The 19307-nt window shown below is 37.2% G+C and overlaps 1 protein-coding gene across 1 annotated transcript in view; it reads right to left on the bottom strand.

Annotated features, from left to right (window-relative positions):
- The window catches only part of LOC131276393 (nephrocystin-3-like), a 50094-nt gene that overhangs the window by 13648 nt on the left and 17139 nt on the right, over positions 1-19307 (bottom strand). Inside the window, 10 exon segments of the mRNA XM_071212456.1 lie at positions 1249-1324; positions 1762-1868; positions 2878-2975; positions 3451-3504; positions 3507-3596; positions 3816-3930; positions 4885-4901; positions 4904-4990; positions 5859-6032; positions 7451-7525. Coding sequence (XP_071068557.1) covers positions 1249-1324; positions 1762-1868; positions 2878-2975; positions 3451-3504; positions 3507-3596; positions 3816-3930; positions 4885-4901; positions 4904-4990; positions 5859-6032; positions 7451-7525 — 893 coding nt within the window.

Below are 19307 nucleotides of genomic sequence, written 5' to 3'. Positions count from 1 at the left end.
AGAAGTACTCAATTCAGTGTCTAGAAATACGAGTTGTGGTAGGATTATTATCTATTGTGATTGATACCTAAATATTAAATTTTTAAAAACTCTGGTTTAGAATAGACTAAGGATAAAGATGTATGGAAGAAAAAAGGAGTGGAACATTCTAATGCCTTACTGAAAGGCAAAATACTAATGGATATGTATAAAAGAAGAATTTCTATTTTAAAATGAAAAGTTTATCAGGATTTTGAGAATGGAGACAATTACAAATTCCAACTCTTTTTCTTCGAAATTGAACAAATGTAAGTTAATAGTATGAAATGTTAATATCAGCCAAAAAAAAAAAAAAACCACAACACTATACTAGGTGAAGGAGACCAGACATGGAGTACTACATATTGTGTGATTTCATTTATATAAAATGTGAATATAAATCAGTTTATAAAAATGAAGTGAGATTAGTGGTCATGTAGGTCAGAGGAAGGAATGTTAAGGGTTGTGGAATCTTCCTTTTTGGAGTAATGAAATTGTTCCAAAATTTTTGAGATGATGAATGTACAACATTGTGATTATCCTAAAAGTCATTGATTATACACTTTGGAGAGAATAGCCAGAAGCAGCAGCTATGTAGAGTGGGGGAAGCATAGAGAGATGAGAGGTGAGGCATTTTCTTGTTTGTTTGCCTGTTTTTGTTTATTATTATCATTGAAATAATGAAAATGCCCTAATAATGATGAAGCAATGAACACACAACTACACGCTTATACAAAATACCATTGGTTGTACACTTTGGACGAATTCTATTACTATGCTTTATTAATACGTCTCAATAAAATTGAAAAAAATTCCAACCAACATACATATCTACCTACATTCAAGGACACATGACAAAATAACGTTTTTGTGCCTTGGCTACATGCTCCCTTTCTCAGCGCCGGGGGCCTCGAGCAAGTGATACAGAGCACTCACGGGTGGGTCCCAAAGGTGAAGACGGCCTTCTTTTGCCATCCCCAGTAGGGAGAGTTAGTATGATGAAAACTGAGCAAACATATCCAGCAAGTCATGACAATTCATGACCTACTCAATCTTCAGTCATTAATGTAGTCACATTCTCATAGGTTGCTTGTATCACTGTTAGAGTAAACAGAATCTGAGTGGCCCAAGAGACTGCTGGAGAGATCCGTTCTCAGTTCCACACGGTGAGGAAGGGTCTGCAGCAAACGCAAAACACACAGAAGAGCATTTAAATTAGCCAGCACTTACCATGTAACCATTTTGCTGAAAAGGGTGACATAAAGAGCACAGCAGGTTGTAGTAGAACGACAGTGTAGCAGAACTCCTGCATCAGGTTCCCAAAAAACAAAACAAAAATACAAAACCATCCTGGAATTGAGCAATCTTTACAACTGAGCCATCAACAAATACCCCGGCGAGCACAACACCGTCCCTGCCGTCCCATCAGTGGCATCGCCACGGGGGAAGCCGGGCTGTGGGCAGCCCTCCTGCCACAAAGTTGCACAAGCCATCACTGTGCAAGTGCGTTTTGCTTTGAAGATACTTTCTATTATACATCAAAGTAAATCTTAAGACCAAAATCTTTTTAATGCCTATTCTATAAATGTCATTAGTTTTTAAGATGGAATGCATTTTACAAGGTAATTACTCAATGCCAAATAACCTTATAATAGTAGAGAGTTCTTATTTTTAATTTTGAGTCTCATGTAAGAAAGGCAGGAAAGCTGATAGAATGAAAGACAGCATCAAAATGAAAAACACTTACCTGCTCTTTACTCAGTTTATTGTCTACAGAGTCACATTCTGCAATTATAACAGATTTTGCATCTTTTGGATTTAAAGGATCAAGATGAAGTGTAGGCCACAATCTTTTATTTGAAGGAAAAAAAAAATGAAATTCTCTTCTCATAATACAAAAGCTATAATCTACTCACAAAGGTTAGAATTCATTAAGAACTTACATTTTAATAATACCCTTATAAAGTAAGCAAAGCTAATTTCTGTTAATCATATTAATAGTAATACTAATTTATTTCATTCATCCTAACATGAGTATCATTACTTTCAACTATTAATCACAACAAAAATTATAAAATAAGGACCATATGTATTACTATTATACAAGTAGGTGGTAAACCATTCTAATTCTATGTTCTATACAATCAGGAAAAGTGAAACATAGGTATTGGTTCCTTTAAGAAGAAGAAAAGACACAGCATGTTCCATAGGTACATATAATCCAGTCTGAATTTAATTTTCCTATAGCATGCATTCTCACAAGGATGGTGCAAATTGGTTGAGGGGGTGGTGTGTGTGAAAAAATCTTACTCTTTTTATGCACAAGCACAGACATACATACATATCATACACACATACACTGATATACAGAATATGTGTGGTATTAACATTTCATGGGGAGGAGGCAATTAGGAGAAAAATGTCTAAACAGGAAAACAGTTCTCCAGGATATCACCCCTGCCTGGCACTCCCTGTTCTCCTCATCCATAAATTAAACTGCCCACTGGACATTGCTACTTGGAGCTACAATAGGCAGCTCAAACTAATCATGTCTAAAAACTAAACTCAGGATCTTTCCCCCACAAACCTGAGCCTTCTTTGTGATTCCTATGTCAGCAGATGGAACCACAATTTACTTAAATTCTCAGGTCAGAAACTTGTATATCTTTTCCTTCTCTCTCACATGTCACATCTAAACATCACCAGATCCTACAGATTCTATCTGTACTTTAATTCATCCATTTCTCCCATCCTCACTGATACTTACATGAAAAATATGAAAACAACAAACACATATCAAAAACAGTTTCCTTATTTGCACTTGAAACACTTTACGTAATCTAAAAGTTAGCATCCTACCTCCATGCAGGATGGCAAGTTTCTACATTCACAGAAACAATTACTCTTACATTCACTGGCAGTGGATCTATCAGCCATTCCATGTGTTTTTCAACTTGCTTAAAAATATAAAAACAAAATCAATCTATTCATTTAAAATCTACTAGACAACCCAATAAAAGCTCCCCAAGTAAAATGGAATTCTCATTAAGTTTCTCTTACTCTGTTATTAATTAAGGATAATATCCTATTTTGGGATTATTTCTCTTAGAACATTAAAAGAACAAATAGTAAAACACTGTTATTACTGCTCTGAATTCTGAACACTTAAGAAAACATTAAGCCTTCTAAAAATATGCCAAAGTGACCATTCTTTGCTAATTGTGTTAATGCAGTTGGACTTTCCCAAAAAGATACTAGTGTCTACTGACATAAGGTATACTTTTATCCACATGCTTCCTCCCTAGGAGTTAAGCAAAAATAAAATAAACAACATCAACCTCTTCTCACAAATACATCATTTGAAAGTCTGCTGCAGCCATTACTAATATTTTTGCCTGAGTATATTAGTAGTTTACAAAGTGAAAACAGTACCTGAACTTGATCTATAGAATCAATGATGATGCTGCTGCTGCCCTGATGGTGGGCCTAGAGAGCTTTTCTAGCCAACGTGGAAACTCCTCAAGAAGCTTACTGCATCAACTACAAGATAAGAACACATGCCAATGAAGAGAGAGACACTTTATTACAGCTAGTGGGAAATATTCCAGCCCTACTTTTAAACCCAAATTGAGTCGCCAGGATGACCCAGGTGTATAAAGTGTTGATTTGAAAGCTTCTACAAAATCAAAACAAATGGATACCAATGAAAATTGGTTTATCATCAGGGACTTACCCACCTCAACAATCTCAGAATCTGAATTAAAATGCTAAATGTTCTAAAAGCTGGCATACTATACCTTTAAAGTGAGTCGCTTAATAATTAAGGAAGACTCTGAGCTAGTTGACATGGGCCTCCCCACAAAATGAGAAAGAATTAGTGTGTTAGGGGAATTCTTCTGTTGTAACTGAATCCTGGAAGAAAAAGATAAGACTTTTTTTGAAGACTAATGAAGCCTCTTTACTGTCAACAACAAAAAAGAACTCACAATTCACTAAACATCAAATGCCACCTTCAGGCACCACATGGTCAGCCACCTTCATAAATACAGAGATTTACATTTTTACTCCATTTGTTGATCCTTTAAATAAACTTTTAAAAGTAATTATAGATCCATTCTAATTACAAATTGGCATAAACTAATTTAAGTACAGTAGTCTGTACTGGAGATTAAGGCATTAGCAAAATGAATGTATCTTTCATTATTAAGTATAAAAATATTATTTCCCAAATATGACTTAAAAGGGCTATAAAAAGGAAACATATGCTAACACTTCAATGTAAATGATATTTATGAGTGAAAGAATATACTTACTATTTCTTTTATTTTTAAGTATTGTAATAAACTAAAATGAAAGAAAAAAAAATTATTCTCATATTATTTGAAGTTCATGATTAAAAGAATTAGATTGCATTCATGGTAACAGTTATCCTGCCTTTTGGTGTTCTTTAAGATTGATTTCATTCTAAATAGCGCATATTTGTCTTATGGTTTCAAATATTTAAAATCTCAATGAAACCTTTAAGATGAAGTCAATGTTTGAAAACAAAAGCATATCACCTCCATAATTCACCTAATTCCACACCACACAGCCCTACTTCCTTACACAGCATTCCCTTAGTGCTTCTATATAAATTATGTATGTAAGTACAAATGCTCACCATTCCTATTTCTTTGTTAACCTATATCTTTCTCTTATATCCAAATTATATATATACTTCGGCATGAGCCTATTACTTTACTCCTTTTCTCTTTAATGTTTTGTACAGGTCACACAGGAAGCCAGACATGCAATAAGGAAGTTGAATGAATTCAGCAATTTAGACAACAACAACATAAAACAACAACAGTTTCCACTGCATCATACCACTTGGATAAAAAGAAAAAGACTTTCCAGAACCTGGTCCTCCAGATACAAGAAGAGGTGGAATTGGTGCTGGTGCTGCCACTAGATCATTAAGTCCTTGGTAATACTAGAAACAAAAGGGAATTTAAATTGTGATGATGCACATGCCCCAGAATACTAAATACAGTTGACTTATAATCATCCTCCATCATTTAGTTAATAATAGTAATAATACCTCTCTCATAAAATAAATAAAATGACTAATCTATCACTCACTATGTAAGTATTCTGCTAAGAACTTTGCATGTATTGTTTTATCAAATCTTCAGTAGCCCTCTGAGGTATTATGTTAGTTCTCACTTTACAGACAAGAGAATCCAAGCTTAGTGTGGTTGAGTAACTTGATCAAAATCCACAGGTACGAAACGGTGGAGACAGGACACAAACCCAGGCAGTCTAAATTATTAAAGCACAGATGTTGATGTTAGCTACTATAATATTCTTTAACATATTAGTTCTTACACAGATTTTTTACATTATTAAGTATTTTTTGAACTTGGGCATAGATTCTTGTGCACTTCAAATTCTACTAATTTGTTCAGATATTTAAGGATGTTGATTAGACCAATAAAAAGGGACTAATCTGCCTATTGGATAAACTTCTGTGCTTTGTTTTCTGAATGTTTTAATAATTTGATTCTTCTAAGAATTGCCTTACTATTTCTACCAGGCTTCCTAAAATCCTAATCTTGGTCTGGGTGGTTACAGATGGTGGCATAATGAGCATGTGGGTTATAAATCGTAATCTATAGATGAAAATGTTTGATGTTTATAAGTTTATTTGACTCTTTCACTATACAATAAACTTAATTGCATCTCAACATGGATAATCAAAACATAAGGGCAGTCTTCACCTTGACTCTGTTTAGGTGGGAACACAATCACAACACAGCCATTAAATGGGGACTGATCTCTGTTGGAACAAGCATGCTTACTTTCTCAAATCCCAACTCATGGGTTGAATTAGAAGCCTGTCGAAAAGTTTCCATTTGCTCTTGTTCATCATGTATGTCCCACAGAACATCACCAAAATCATCTTCTTCTGGAATGGAATCTTCACTGCCCAAATCCTTACTCTCCAGGTCTGTGTTCTCAAAGCCCAGTATGTCCTAAACACCAAGAACAAGCACATGAAAATGAATGAGTATAAAAACCTTGCAGTGTGGGACAGCACACAGGTCTGCAGTGAGCTTTACCTACTTATGAAGGCAAATCCAAGCCAGGAGGCCTTTGTACAACTACAAAAATATGTCTATAGTTATAAAAACAAACACCAATTGAGAAAAAAAGGAAATACTAAAAACAATAAAAAAGAAAACCTTTTCCTTTTATTAAAAATAAAGCTAGGGGGGTATTTGAATCTTATGGAACTTGTTTCCTGAAAAATGTTTCACAATATCTTTGGTTATATCTGGTGGATGAAAAATTTTAAAGATTTGTATTAATGCCTGAGAAATAGATTGTGTTACATTTTATAAGAATTTAATTACTAAGATGGGGTTTCTTGGTATCAAATACCTCTGCCGTTATGTCTAGTCTTCATATTAGATGACTGAAAATATGTTGTGTGTCCTTCAAGCATTAGAAGATGGTTAATAAGTTCATTTTTACTTGTGGCCATTCATTCTACCCAATGCATTTTACTTATCATGATCCTAAAATTCACAATGTTATCGACAAGATCAAAATCGGTAATAGCCTTTAGACTAAAGAATACTCCACAAATAGTGTTGGCAGAACTCGTATCATTAGGTTTGGAGCTTACTCTTCTCAGCTAACAAATCTCCATGCTGGTAATGCAAATTAATCAGAAAAGATAATCTAATCCCCTACTTTTCAATAGGTCCCCAGTACCCTGGGGAGGTGGTCAAGGGGCTAACCATGGTATATTTTCCTTTAATATGCGTTTCACTTGAAGATGGGGCTATTTTGTTTTATAATCATTATTAGCATGTTTGCTAATGTATACTTTAAAGCTGATTTTTATATTAAATATAAACAGGCATACTACTGAGCAGAATATATAACTCTTATAAAACCTCAAGATAATACTTGAAGCTTCAAAGAAAGTTTGACCTTGAGACACCTCTGTGGTCCTCTGTTCTCAGACCCTAGAGGTGAGCTGTCCTCCTCCTCTGCTGTCAGGGATCATGTGGTGGAAACATTTGAGAAGGACTTTTCTGATACATAAAAATTCAAAGTGTACAGGGAAGCTAAGGAGACTCTATTGCAAAAACCTAAAGTTTTCCTCAAATACTTACCTTTGAACGGGCACTTTTGAAATATATTTTACATATAACAAGCATTCAAGCACCAGAGAGCTCTGTGAGAAAGACGAGAAAGAAAGATGTCTAGTGTGAGAAATATCATGGTAAGATCGTGAGGACGAACTGACAACAGAAACAGCCGCATTGTTTGTAAATAACAAGTGGTTTGAAAAAAAAGTGGTTTTCTCTGGAAAACTCCATTTTACGGAAAACAGTCTAAGATATTTTAGATGAAAATCTTACAGGGTTTGCATATGTACCTGTTTAATAATGTTTTCTACATAAACATAAGTTTTATATACTCCTTCTACAGGATCTCCTGAGTGATCAATGATCTGGAAAAAAAGAGAAGTGTGAAAGTAAGATACACAAAAATAAGAATAACAGAAGGGGGAGGGAGTAGTAGTGGTAAACACTTTTTTATACATTTTTTTAATTAGGGAAGTTGTGTGTTTACAGAAAAATCATGCATAAAATACAGAGTTCCCATATAGGGATAAACAATTTTATAATGCTAGATTATGCACCAGGACTGTTCTAAGTACTTTACATTTATCCTCACAACAACTCTACAGGGAAAATATTATTATCCCCACTTTATGTAGAAGGAAACTAGGTAAGTTCGGTAATATGTCTGAGGTCACACATTGGTCACATGGAGTCTGTATTTTTATATTTTCCAGAGCATTCAGTTATAGGGGATTTTATTTGGACAATGTTACAACAAAACAAAAAGTTTACATTTTTTTGCCTATGTGTGCAAATTCTGTGTTATTTCCATACCACTCAACATAAATAACCTTTGAAATACACCAGTATCAAATTTTATACCAGCAGTTATAACTCTACAAAATATAAAAAGCAAAATGATACTTTGCTATATAAAAATGGTACTTTGCTGAGTTTACTGAAAGAAGAATGCCCTATCTATAAAGAACATACATATGGTTAATAAATGATTAATATTTGATAAGATTAGAATATTAAACTAGAATGGTTTCAAAAAGCCTATCAAGTGAATTGTCATGGAAATTCATTTTACATTTACAAGTATAAATCATGGTAGAGAGAGCTTATTTTACTCCTATTTTGATTAAATAAATTCAGCATTCTAGTATATTGCTTTTAAAAAGCAGTATTTATAGGATAAAGGTAAGTGATAGGAATTAATATCTTTTCTCATGGGACCTGAAAGAGTAGCTTGATACTAAAATAATTAAAACAAAGAATGAAATGGTTCTGGAGATGAACTATAATAAAAGTACACTTCTTTTTATCCTTAAAGTTCTTTGGTTTAATCTCTGCTAGTCTCAAGCTGTCTTTTCCACATTAAAAGATGCAAAGAAAAATTCTGGCTGGGCACAGAAATCCTAGAGTTGTTTTCAATATACTCTTAACACTAATTATAAACACATATATCAAGGTATCTCAGTCTACAGTATTGCAAAGCCTATAATTTGTTCTAAAATCCTGCCACGCATCTCTCAAACCCATCCTCAGTTTTTTGTTTTTCCCAATGTTCTTAGAAAGGTCACTATAAAAAGGCTTCTCTTTACACTAATTCTCAGTGAGCAGAGAGAAGACTCAGTCCTTGCGAGAAAAGCACAGAGAAGAACCTGTCATGACCACTCACAGAGCATATCTGTAGTCATATATTGCTATTTATTTCTCTCCTCTCTATCCACATCTAATCCATTAGGAAACCTGGTTGGCTCTACTGTCAAAAATTTATCCAGAATCCAGCCACTTCTCATGACCCCCTCTACTACCACCCTGGTCCAAGCCACCAGCGTCTCCTGCCTGGAAGACTACAATAGCTCCCTGACTTTGCTTTCCCCCACGACCCTCCAAACCAAGGTCTACTCTCAACACAGCAGCTTAAGACATCACTGTCACACGACCATGTCAGATCCTGTCATTCTACTGCTTCAAGTCCTCCAACGGCTCCTACGCCATTCCAAAAACGAAAAGCCAAGGTTATTTAAATGGTCTCTAAGGTTCTTCACGATCAGGCCACCTGCTGCCTCTGGCTCTCTCTCCTCCTCTGCTCTCCTCCGTCACTCTGCTCTAGCAACACTGGCCTCTGTTCTCTCCCTAAACGTGCCAGGCTCACTCCCATTTCCTCCGATCCTGCTCTTTCCTCTGCCAAGTATGTTCTGAACCAGATAATTTTTATAATTGTACTATTAACTATAGCTCAAGGTTTAATTTAAGGCTCACTGTTTGTGTAGTGCAGTTCCACAGAGTTTTTAAAAATTGTTACTCTACGACCATATATACAACCTAGTCTTCCCCCTTTTAATTACATCCAGATATGTATTTCAGTGCTGTTAAGTACATTCACAATATTGTGCTACCATCACCATCATGCATTATACCAAAACATTTCCATCGTTTCAAATAAAACCCTGTACATTTTATGCCTCATATTCCATTCCCTATTCCCACCCCATTTCCTGGTAACCCACATTCTAGATTCTGACTCTACGAGTCTGCTTATTAAAATTATTTCATGTCAGTGACATCACACAATACTGGTCCTTTATGTCTGGCTTTTTTCACTCAACATGATGTCTTCAAGGTCATCCATGTTGTCTCATGCATCAGAACTTCACTCCTTTTAATGGCTGAACAGTGTTCCACTGTATATATATATCCGCACCACATTTTGTTGATCCATTCATCCGCTGATGGACACTTGGCTTACTTTCATCTTTTGGCAACTATGGAGAAGGCTGCTATGAACATCAGTGTGGAAAAAATCCTAGTTTTCAGTTCTTTTGGTTGTATACCTAGTAGTGGGATTGCCAGGTCATCAAGTAATTCTACACCTAATTGTCTGAGGAACTGCCGAACTGTCTTCCACAGAAGTTGCACCATTTCACTTTGCCACCAGCAATGAATTAGTGTTCCTATTTCTCTTTATCCTTTCCAATAATTGCCATTTTCCACCTGTTTAACAGCAGTCATTCTAATGGGTATGAAATGGTATCTCATTGTGATTTTGATTTGATTTCTCTGATGGCTAATGATGTTGAGAATCTTTTCATGAGCTTTCTGGCCATTCAAATATTTTCTTTGGAGAAATGCCTATTCAAATCTTTTGCTTATTTTTTTAAACTAGGTTATATGTCTTTTTTGTTAAGTTGCAAGATTTCTTTATATATTCTGGAAATTAAAGCTCTATCAGAGAAAGATGGAGAAAGACATAGGACTCTCTTCTCTTCCATAAAAATAGCTAGAGGACAGGCAGAAATGGCCTGGAAAAATATCTTGTAGGGCTTAGCATACCAGAAGGCTGGACCCTGCCCAGAAGAGAGAGGGGCAAAGGAAAAGAATCACATTGGTAAAACTGTAAGTTAGAAGGAGCAAGTCTGGCAACTTCCCCATCCTATAGACACTCTTGAATTCCCAGGCCTTGGGGCTTGCAGCTACAGACAAAGGGGGCCCCAGAGATCCAGCTCCTCAGAAAGGGGGGAGAGAGGAATGCAGCCCAAGGCTGACTCAGCTTCTGACCCACAAATCTGGTCTGCTGTGCCCACGAACCTGTCCAGGACAGGTGGGGCCGCACCATTGTTTGTCCTGGAAGCCACCAAGGGGCTAAGGAGATCCGACCCTCTCAATCTCCCTCTCTACTGACCTGGACTGGTTGAAGACAGAGGGGAGTGGACTTATTCCCTACCTCAGGAAAGGGATGGGACTGCCAGCAAAGGCTGGAGAACTGCCTCAGAGAACTTTGAATATAAGGCTCTTAACTTCCGGGCAGGATCCTCTATCACACTGATATGGTCCCTGTTGCAGCAAACATACTCCAACCAGGATTTGAAATGAGGCTGCCAACAATCGCCTTCTGCTGGAGAACTAAGGAAGTGCATGGGAGGAAATTAAAGCAAATATGATTTCAAATGTTTTGTCCATTAACTTTGGTGGAAAATCTTTCTATTTTTAAATTGTCAATTTTCATGCTTGCCAGCAGTAAGAGAGATGCTCTCATTCATAGCTGGTAGAAATAGGCTTTGGTGCTGTCCTTCTGTAAAATACTTTGAAAATATTCTTCAAATGTCTGCAAATGTTCATAGGTTTTGAACTACAATCTCGATACTTGAGAATCCATCTGAAAGACATGAACGTAGATCAATTCTCCATGTACAAGCATTTTTGGCGTGTATTTATTACAATTTAAAAATTGGAAGTAAAATCTTGCTTTTGTCCGTTTTTGATTAGTAGTGAAGTTGGATATGTTGTCAGATCCACATTTCTTATTTGTATCTGTTCTTTAATGCTGCAGGTTTTACTTTTATAGTTTAATACTTCCACACCAAGACACAACTGTGACAAAGTTTAATCTTCAAAATTCTTACAAATGATTTTAGGGGAAAATATGTGGACTGGGAGGAAGAACATATTAAAAGAGAGAAAAAAGTTTTTTTAATGCTTTTATTATTGAAATTAAAACATTTGTGGCATTATGTGGTATTAGCAGAGTTGTGAAATGGTAACAATTTTTTTTCTTAAGAAAAATAGCATGATAATAAATATGAATGACTTTTTCAAATGTATTGAAAGACACTGTGCAATAATAAATATACCTTTTCTTTTTTTTTGATTTTGTAAAAATATTACATTAAAAAAATATGAGGTCCCATTTGACCCCACCACCCCCATCGCACCCCTCCCCCCCCCCCCCAGCAACACTCACTCCCATCATCGTGACACATCCATTGCTTTTGGTAAGTACATCTCTGGGTATCTCTGCACCTCATGGTCATTGGTCTACATCATGGCCCACACTCTCCCCCATTCCATCCAGTGAGCCCTGGGAGGATTTACAATGTCCGGTGATTGCCCCTGAAGCACCATCCAGGGCAATTCCAAGTCCCAAAGGCACCTCCACATCTCATCTCTTCCTGCCATTCCCCATACCCATCAGCCACCATGTCCACTTTTCCCACTCCATTGCCACCTTTTCTCTGAGGTCCTTGGATTGGTTGTGTCTGTTGCACCTCTATGTCAAGAGGAGGCTCAGATTCCACATGGTTACTGGATACAATCCTCCTGCTTTCAGTTGTAGGCACTCTAGGCTCCATGGTGTGGTGGTTGCCCTTCTTCAACTCCATCTTAGCTGAGTGAGGTGAGTCCAGTAATTCAGATTGTAGGAGCTGGAGTCTGTTGAGGCTCAGGGCCTGGCTATCATATTGTCAGTAAAAAGATTCAATCCCCTAAATATATCTTGAACCCCAATACCAACTACAATTCCAGTAAAGCAGCATGATAGTCTTATGAAAAGAGATCCCCTCTGGGTTCAGTTTCATCACGCAGAAACACCAGCTCCATAGAAGGGCCATCTGACATGGCAGTGAGCCCTATCTGCCATGACCGTAGAACCCGTGGATCCCTTTAGCCCTCAAAGGAACCAATACCTGGGGATTATATCTACTTTATCTGTCTCTTAGACTCTGCTCAGTTGTGCATAAGGGAAATCCTTCTGACAGCCTCCAGACTCTTTTTTTTTTAGAGACTCATAGCCATATAAACTCATTTATCCTTTCTATTTCCCCCTTACATTAGATCAAACAGCATTTTAAAGTCATATTATTCTATGTAGACAGGGATATTCTACTGATCCGCATCGAACCTTCAATTCAAGGTCATTTTCCAGTTGCATTATCAGTTGTTAGTTGATAGTGATCCCTCGGTGCCAGGGAGGCTCATCCCCGGGTGTCATGTCCCACGCTGGGGGGAAGGCCTTGCATTTAGATGCTGAGTTAGGCTTCGAGACTGGCCACATTTGAGTAACATGAAGGCTGTCAGGAGGAAATTCCCAGACACAGTGCTGCTCTAGGCCTTGTTCTTATTTCAGGCCTATAGGCTCACAAGCATAGTCATTAGTATCAGGGGCTTACTGTTGGACCTTCATTCCTTCTCGGACCTTGCCGCTGCACTTGGGGGACTGCCGCTGCTCCCCTAGGGACCACGGCACAGCACCCCCAGCCAGGGACCCAGTACCCCCCCAGCTTTAGTTTTTAATTGTTGCCACTATGAGTATATCCAAACATTACCATGCACCCTGGACATATGCCCTGTATAGCTCCCTGTCAGCCATATATCCCCTGTCAATAGTATCCCATACCAGTATTTCTCCACTGCCATTGTTGGACCACTCTGGGATCCAGAACTTCCTGAATATTGAAGCCCCAATATCATGTCAGGATCTCTTACTAGCAAAATGGAATATAGCGATGGGTTTAAAGGTTAGATATAGAATACATGTTGACTTGGAAAAATTCTACATCCTATCTTTTTCTTTTCCTTTTTTTTTTCCCCTAATTATTGAACTTCTCTTCACAAGAGCCCTAGACCACAGCAATTCATGTATGCAATATACAGCACTCCCACACATCCACTACAAAACCTTTTCCCTTCCACAGCGATACTCTTACAACCTATTCACAACATATTTACTTAAAGTGATGTACATAGTCTGAGACAATAGCTTTCAAACCAGGTGACATCTGTGCTTACATTGTGGTGCATACTATAGGACACACAGTTTTCTAACATTTTTAGTTATCCTATGTTTTACATTATGGTTTACATTGTCATTCTGTCATCCCCTATATGTTTATGATGTAATATTACATATTTTATATCCATCCTTGTGTATTCTCATGAAACTCCTCTCTTACCCCACCTTTACGTTGGTTTCACACATTTAACATCCATTTTCCCATCCCCTTGGTGCCCACAGTGACAGCCAACCTACGTTTCCTGAGGAGCCACGTCCAGAGATACTTGCAACAGTGTTCAGGTCCTAAATTGCTCAGCTGCCCCAATGCCCTGGGAGCCACCCTTTCTCTAGAGAGATACAGTTCCCTCTATTTGATGGCATTAGTCCTCTCCAGGATGTGGGTCCACCCCCACTCTCACTACTTGGGTCTCTACCCAATGGTATCACCCACTCTGGCAAAATGAGCATTCAGACATTCCCCAGGAGCCCGTCCCGCATCGGACCATCCCTTCCGAGCATCCTAAACAGGTAACCCTCTTAATTATATTTTGACACGATTTTCTCAGCATTTTACTCTCAACCAACACCTGACACTCTCCTGTGTTCATATGCTACCCCTCCCTCCCCCCACTTTTTGGGCAATATTACTCATCCGCCCATCCCCATCCCCCCTCAAACCCGCAAATCCCCCTACAAAGGCAGCCTCTTGCCCCCATTTTATCTCTTCTTTGTGTTCATACTTACCGCCAGCTCATCATAAATTCCACCCCTGCAGACGTCGGCTCACATCCTTCCTCCACCCCCTGATTTCCTGTAAGCCTATCGTTCAGTCTCTAGCTCTTTGAGGCAGCTTGTTTATTTCATATCATTGAGGTCATGTAGTATTTGTCCTTCAATGCCTGGGTTGCTTCACTCAACATAAGGTTCTCAAGATTAATCCATGTTATCACGTGTGTTTGTAGTGTATTTGTTCTTACAGCCCTGTAGTATTCCATTGTGTGTATATACCACATTTTATTGATCCACTCATCTGTTGATGGGCATTTGGGTTGATTCCAACTTTTGGCAATAGTGAACAATGCTGCTATGAACATTGGTGTACATATATCGGTTTGTGTCCTTGTTTTCAGTTCTGCTGGGTATATACCCAGCAGTGGTATTGCTGGATCATATGGCAAATCTATGGTTAGCTTTTTAAGAAACCGCCAAACTGTCCTCCAGAATGGTTGGATCCTTCTGCATTCCCACCAGCAGTGGATGAGTGTTCCCCTTTCTTCACATCCTCTCCAGCATTTGTATTCTTCTGTTTTTTTTTTTATAGCTGCCAGTCTTATGGGAGTAAGATGGTATCTCATTGTAGTTTTGATTTGCATTTCCCTGATAGCTAGAGATTTGGAGCATTTTTTCACGTGCTTTTTAGCCATTTGTATTTCTTCTTTGGAGAAGTGTCTGTTTAAATCTTTTTCCCATTTTTTAAATGGGTTGTTTATCTTTTTATTTTCAAGATATAGGAGTTCTTTATATATGCAAGTTATAAGTTTTTTATCAGATATATGGTTGCCAAATATTTTCTCCCATTGTGTAGGCTCCCTTTTTACTTTCTTACCAAACTCCTTTGAGGTGCAGAAGGCTTTAATTTTGAGGAAGTCCCATTTATCTATTAGTTCTTTTGCTGCTCGTGCTTTTGGTGTGATATTCATGAAGCCATTTCCTATTACTAGGTCCTGTAGATGTTTCCCTACACTGCTTTCCAAGGTTTTTATGGCCTTGGCTCTTATATTTAGGTCTTTGATCCATCTTGAGTTGATCTTTGTATAAGGTGTGAGATGGTAATCCTCTTTCATTCTTCTACATATGGATATCCAGTTCTCCAGGCACCATTTGTTGAATAGGCCACTCTCTCCCAGTTGAGAGGGTTTGGTGGCTTTATCGAATATTATATGGCTATATATGTGAGGTTCTATATCAGAGCTTTCATTTCGATTCCATTGGTCTGTGTGTCTCTCCTTGTGCCAATACCATGCTGTTTTCACTACTGTAGCTTTGTAGTATGTTTTGAAGTCAGGTAGTGTGATTCCTCCAATTTCGTTTTTCTTTTTCAGTATGTCTTTGGCTATTCGGGGTCTCTTTCTATTCCAAATAAATTTCATAGTTAGTTTTTCTAGTTCCTTAAAGAAGGCTGTGTTGATTTTTATTGGGATTGCATTGAATGTGTAGATCAGTTTTGGTAGGATAGACATCTTGATAATATTCAGTCTTCCTATCCATGAACAAGGAATATTCTTCCATTTATTTAGGTCTTCTTTAATTTCCTTGAACAGTCTTGTATAGTTCTCGGTGTATAAGTTTTTTACTTCTTTAGTTAAATTTATTCCTAAGTATTTGATTTTTTTATTTTCTATTGTGAATGGTATTTGTTTCTTGATTTCCTCCTGATCTTGCTCATTATTGGTGTACAGAAATGCTACTGATTTTTGCGCATTGATCTTATAACCTGCAACTTTACTAAACTCATTTATGAGTTCTAGAAGCTTTGTTGTAGATCTCTCAGGGTTTTCTATGTATAGGATCATGTCATCTGCAAATAATGAAATTTTGACTTCTTCCTTTCCAATTTGAATGCCTTTTATATCTGGTTCTTGCCTCAGTGCTCGAGCAAGTACTTCTAAGACAATGTTAAATAGGAGTGGAGACAATGGGCATCCTTGTCTTGTTCCTGAGTTTAGAGGGAAGGATTTTAGTATTTCTCCATTATAAACAATGTTGGCTGTAGGTTTTTCATATATACTCTTTATCATGTTCAAAAAATTTCCTTGTATTCCAATCTTTTGGAGTGTTTTTATCAAGAAAGGGTGCTGTATTTTGTCAAATGCTTTTTCTGCATCTATAGATATAATCATGTGATTTTTTTCCTTCAATCTGTTTATATGGTGTATTATGTTGATTGATTTTCTTATGTTGAACCATCCTTGCATACCTGGAATAAATCCCACTTGGTCATGGTGTATAATTCAATTAATGTGTTGTTGAATACGATTAGCAAGTGTTTTGTTGAGTATTTTTGCATCTAGGTTCATTAGAGAAATTGGTCTGTAATTTTCCTTTTTTGTGGTGTCTTTGTTTGGCTTTGGTACTAGGGTAATGTTGGCGTCATAGAAGGAGTTCGGCAATGTTCCATCTGTTTCGATTTTTTGGAATAGTTTCAGCAGGATTGGTGTTAGTTCTTTCCAGAATGTTTTGTAGAATTCACCTGTGAAGCCGTCTGGCCCTGGGCTCTTCTTAGTTGGGAGATTTTTAATGACTGATTCTATCTCTCTGCTTGTGATTGGTTTGTTAAGATCATCAATTTCTTCTTTCGTCAATATGGGTTGCTTATGTGTTTCTAGGAATTTGTTCATTTCCTCTAAATTGTCATTTTTGTTGGAATATAGTTTTTCAAAGTATCCTCTTATGATAGTCTTTATTTCTGTGGGGTCAGTGGTGATGTCGCCTTTCTCATTTCTTATTTTGTGTATTTGCATCTTCTCTCTTTTTTTCTTTGTTAGTCTCACTAAAGGTTTGTCAATTTTGTTGATCTTCTCAAAAAACCAGCTCTTGGTCTTGTTTATCTTTTCAAGTGCTTTCTTATTTTCTATTTCATTTAGTTCTGCTCTTATCTTTATTTCCTTCCTTCTTCTTCCTGTTGGGTCACTTTGTTGTTGTTTTTCTAATTCCTTCAAATGTGCAGTTAATTCTTCAATTTTTGCTCTTTCTTCTTTTTTGATATATGAATTTATGGCTATAAATTTCCCTCTCAGTACTGCTTTTGCTGTATCCCATAAATTTTGGTATGTTGTGTTATCATTATCATTTGTTTCAAGGTAGCCATTGATTTCTTTTGAGATTTCCTCTTTGACCCACTGTTTTTCTAAGAGTGTGCTGTTTAATTTCCAAATCGTGGTGTGAAACCTGGGCCTCTGTCCCTTGCAAATTTCCAGCTTGACTCCACTGTGGTCAGAGATATTGTTTTGTATGATTTCAATCTTTCTGAATTCATTCAGCCTTTCTTTGTGGCCTAGCATATGGTCTATCTTGGAGAATGATCCATCTGCACTTGAGAAGAATGTATATCCTGCTGTGTTTGGGTGTAATGATCTATATATGTCTATTAGTTCCAGCTCCTCTAATATACTGTTCAAATGTTTTGTTTCTTTAGTGATTCTCTTTTGAGATGTTCTGTCCAAGGTAGATAGTGGTGTATTAAAATCCCCCACTATGATTGTAGATGCATCTATTGTTTCACTTAGTTTTTCCAGCGTTTGTCTCACGTACTTAGAGGCACCCTTGTTAGGAGCATAAATATTTATGATTGTTCGATCTTCTTGACAAATTTTCCCTTTCACTAAAAAATGTAGTATCCTTCTCTGTCTCTCACAATTGTTTCACATTTAAAGTCTATTTTGTCTGATATTAATATAGCTACTCCTGCCTTTTTTTTTGGTTATTGTTTGCTTGTATGATTGTTTTCCAGCCATTCACTTTCAATCTCCATGCGTCTCTGGGTCTAAGATGTGTCTCTTGTAGACAGCATACAGATGGGTCATATTTCCTTATCCAATGTCCCAGTCTGAATCTTTTGATAGGTGAGTTTAATCCGTTGACATTCAGTGTTATTACTTTCAAGGAATTATTTGTGTTAGCCATATTTTTATTGGATTTGTGTTTGTCATATTTTGTTTGTATTTTTCCCCCATCTAGTTTGTCTTTTTTTGTTGCTCTTATACTCTCCTCCAACTCTGCCTGTCCTGTTTTTTCCTTTCTTCCTGCAGAACTCCCTTTAGAACTTCTTGAAGGGGAGGTTTCTTGTTGATATACTCTTTCAGTTTCTGTTTGTCTGTGAATATTTTGAACTCTCCATCATGTTTGAATGTTAGTTTAGCTGGATATAGTATTCTTGGTTGGAAATTTTTTTCCTTTAGTACCTTGAGTATATCATACCACTGCCTCCTTGCCTCCATGGTTTCAGAAGAGAAATCAGCACTTAATCTTATGGAGCTTCCCTTGTATGTGATGGTTTTCTTTTCTCTTGCTGCTTTTAGGATTTTCTCTTTGTGTTGAGCATTGGATAATTTGATGAGTATATGTCTTGGGGTGGGTCTGTTGGGGTTTATGACCAGTGGAGTGCGCTGTGCTTCTTGGATATGTACGTCTGTCTCTTTCAGTAGATTTGGGAAGTTTTCAGCCATTATTTCCTGCAACACTCCTTCTGACCCCTTTCCCTTCTCTTCTCCTTCTGGAATACCTATAATACGTATATTTGAGCGTTTTGCATTGTCATTCAGGTCCCTAAATCCTAGCTGGATTTTTTCTATCTTTTTATCGACCCCTTCTACTATCTGATGTACTGTCTTCCACATCACTAATTCTCTGCTCTGCCTCTTCTAGTTTGTTGATATTTGCTGCAAGTGCATTTTTGATTTCTTGAACTGTGGTGTTCATTCCCATCATGTCTGTTATGTTTTTGCGTATGTCTGCAATTTCCCCTCCCAGTGTTGTCTTCATGTTGTTAACCTCTTTCATTACTTCATCAAATTTGTTGGTGATAAATGTTGTGAGATCTTTCATTGCTT

The sequence above is a fragment of the Dasypus novemcinctus genome, chromosome 28 (assembly GCF_030445035.2).
Source record: "Dasypus novemcinctus isolate mDasNov1 chromosome 28, mDasNov1.1.hap2, whole genome shotgun sequence".
Classification (NCBI taxonomy): Eukaryota; Metazoa; Chordata; class Mammalia; order Cingulata; family Dasypodidae; genus Dasypus; species Dasypus novemcinctus.
The sequence above is the reverse complement of the archived record's forward strand: the minus strand, read 5'-3'. Positions and strand labels throughout refer to the sequence as shown.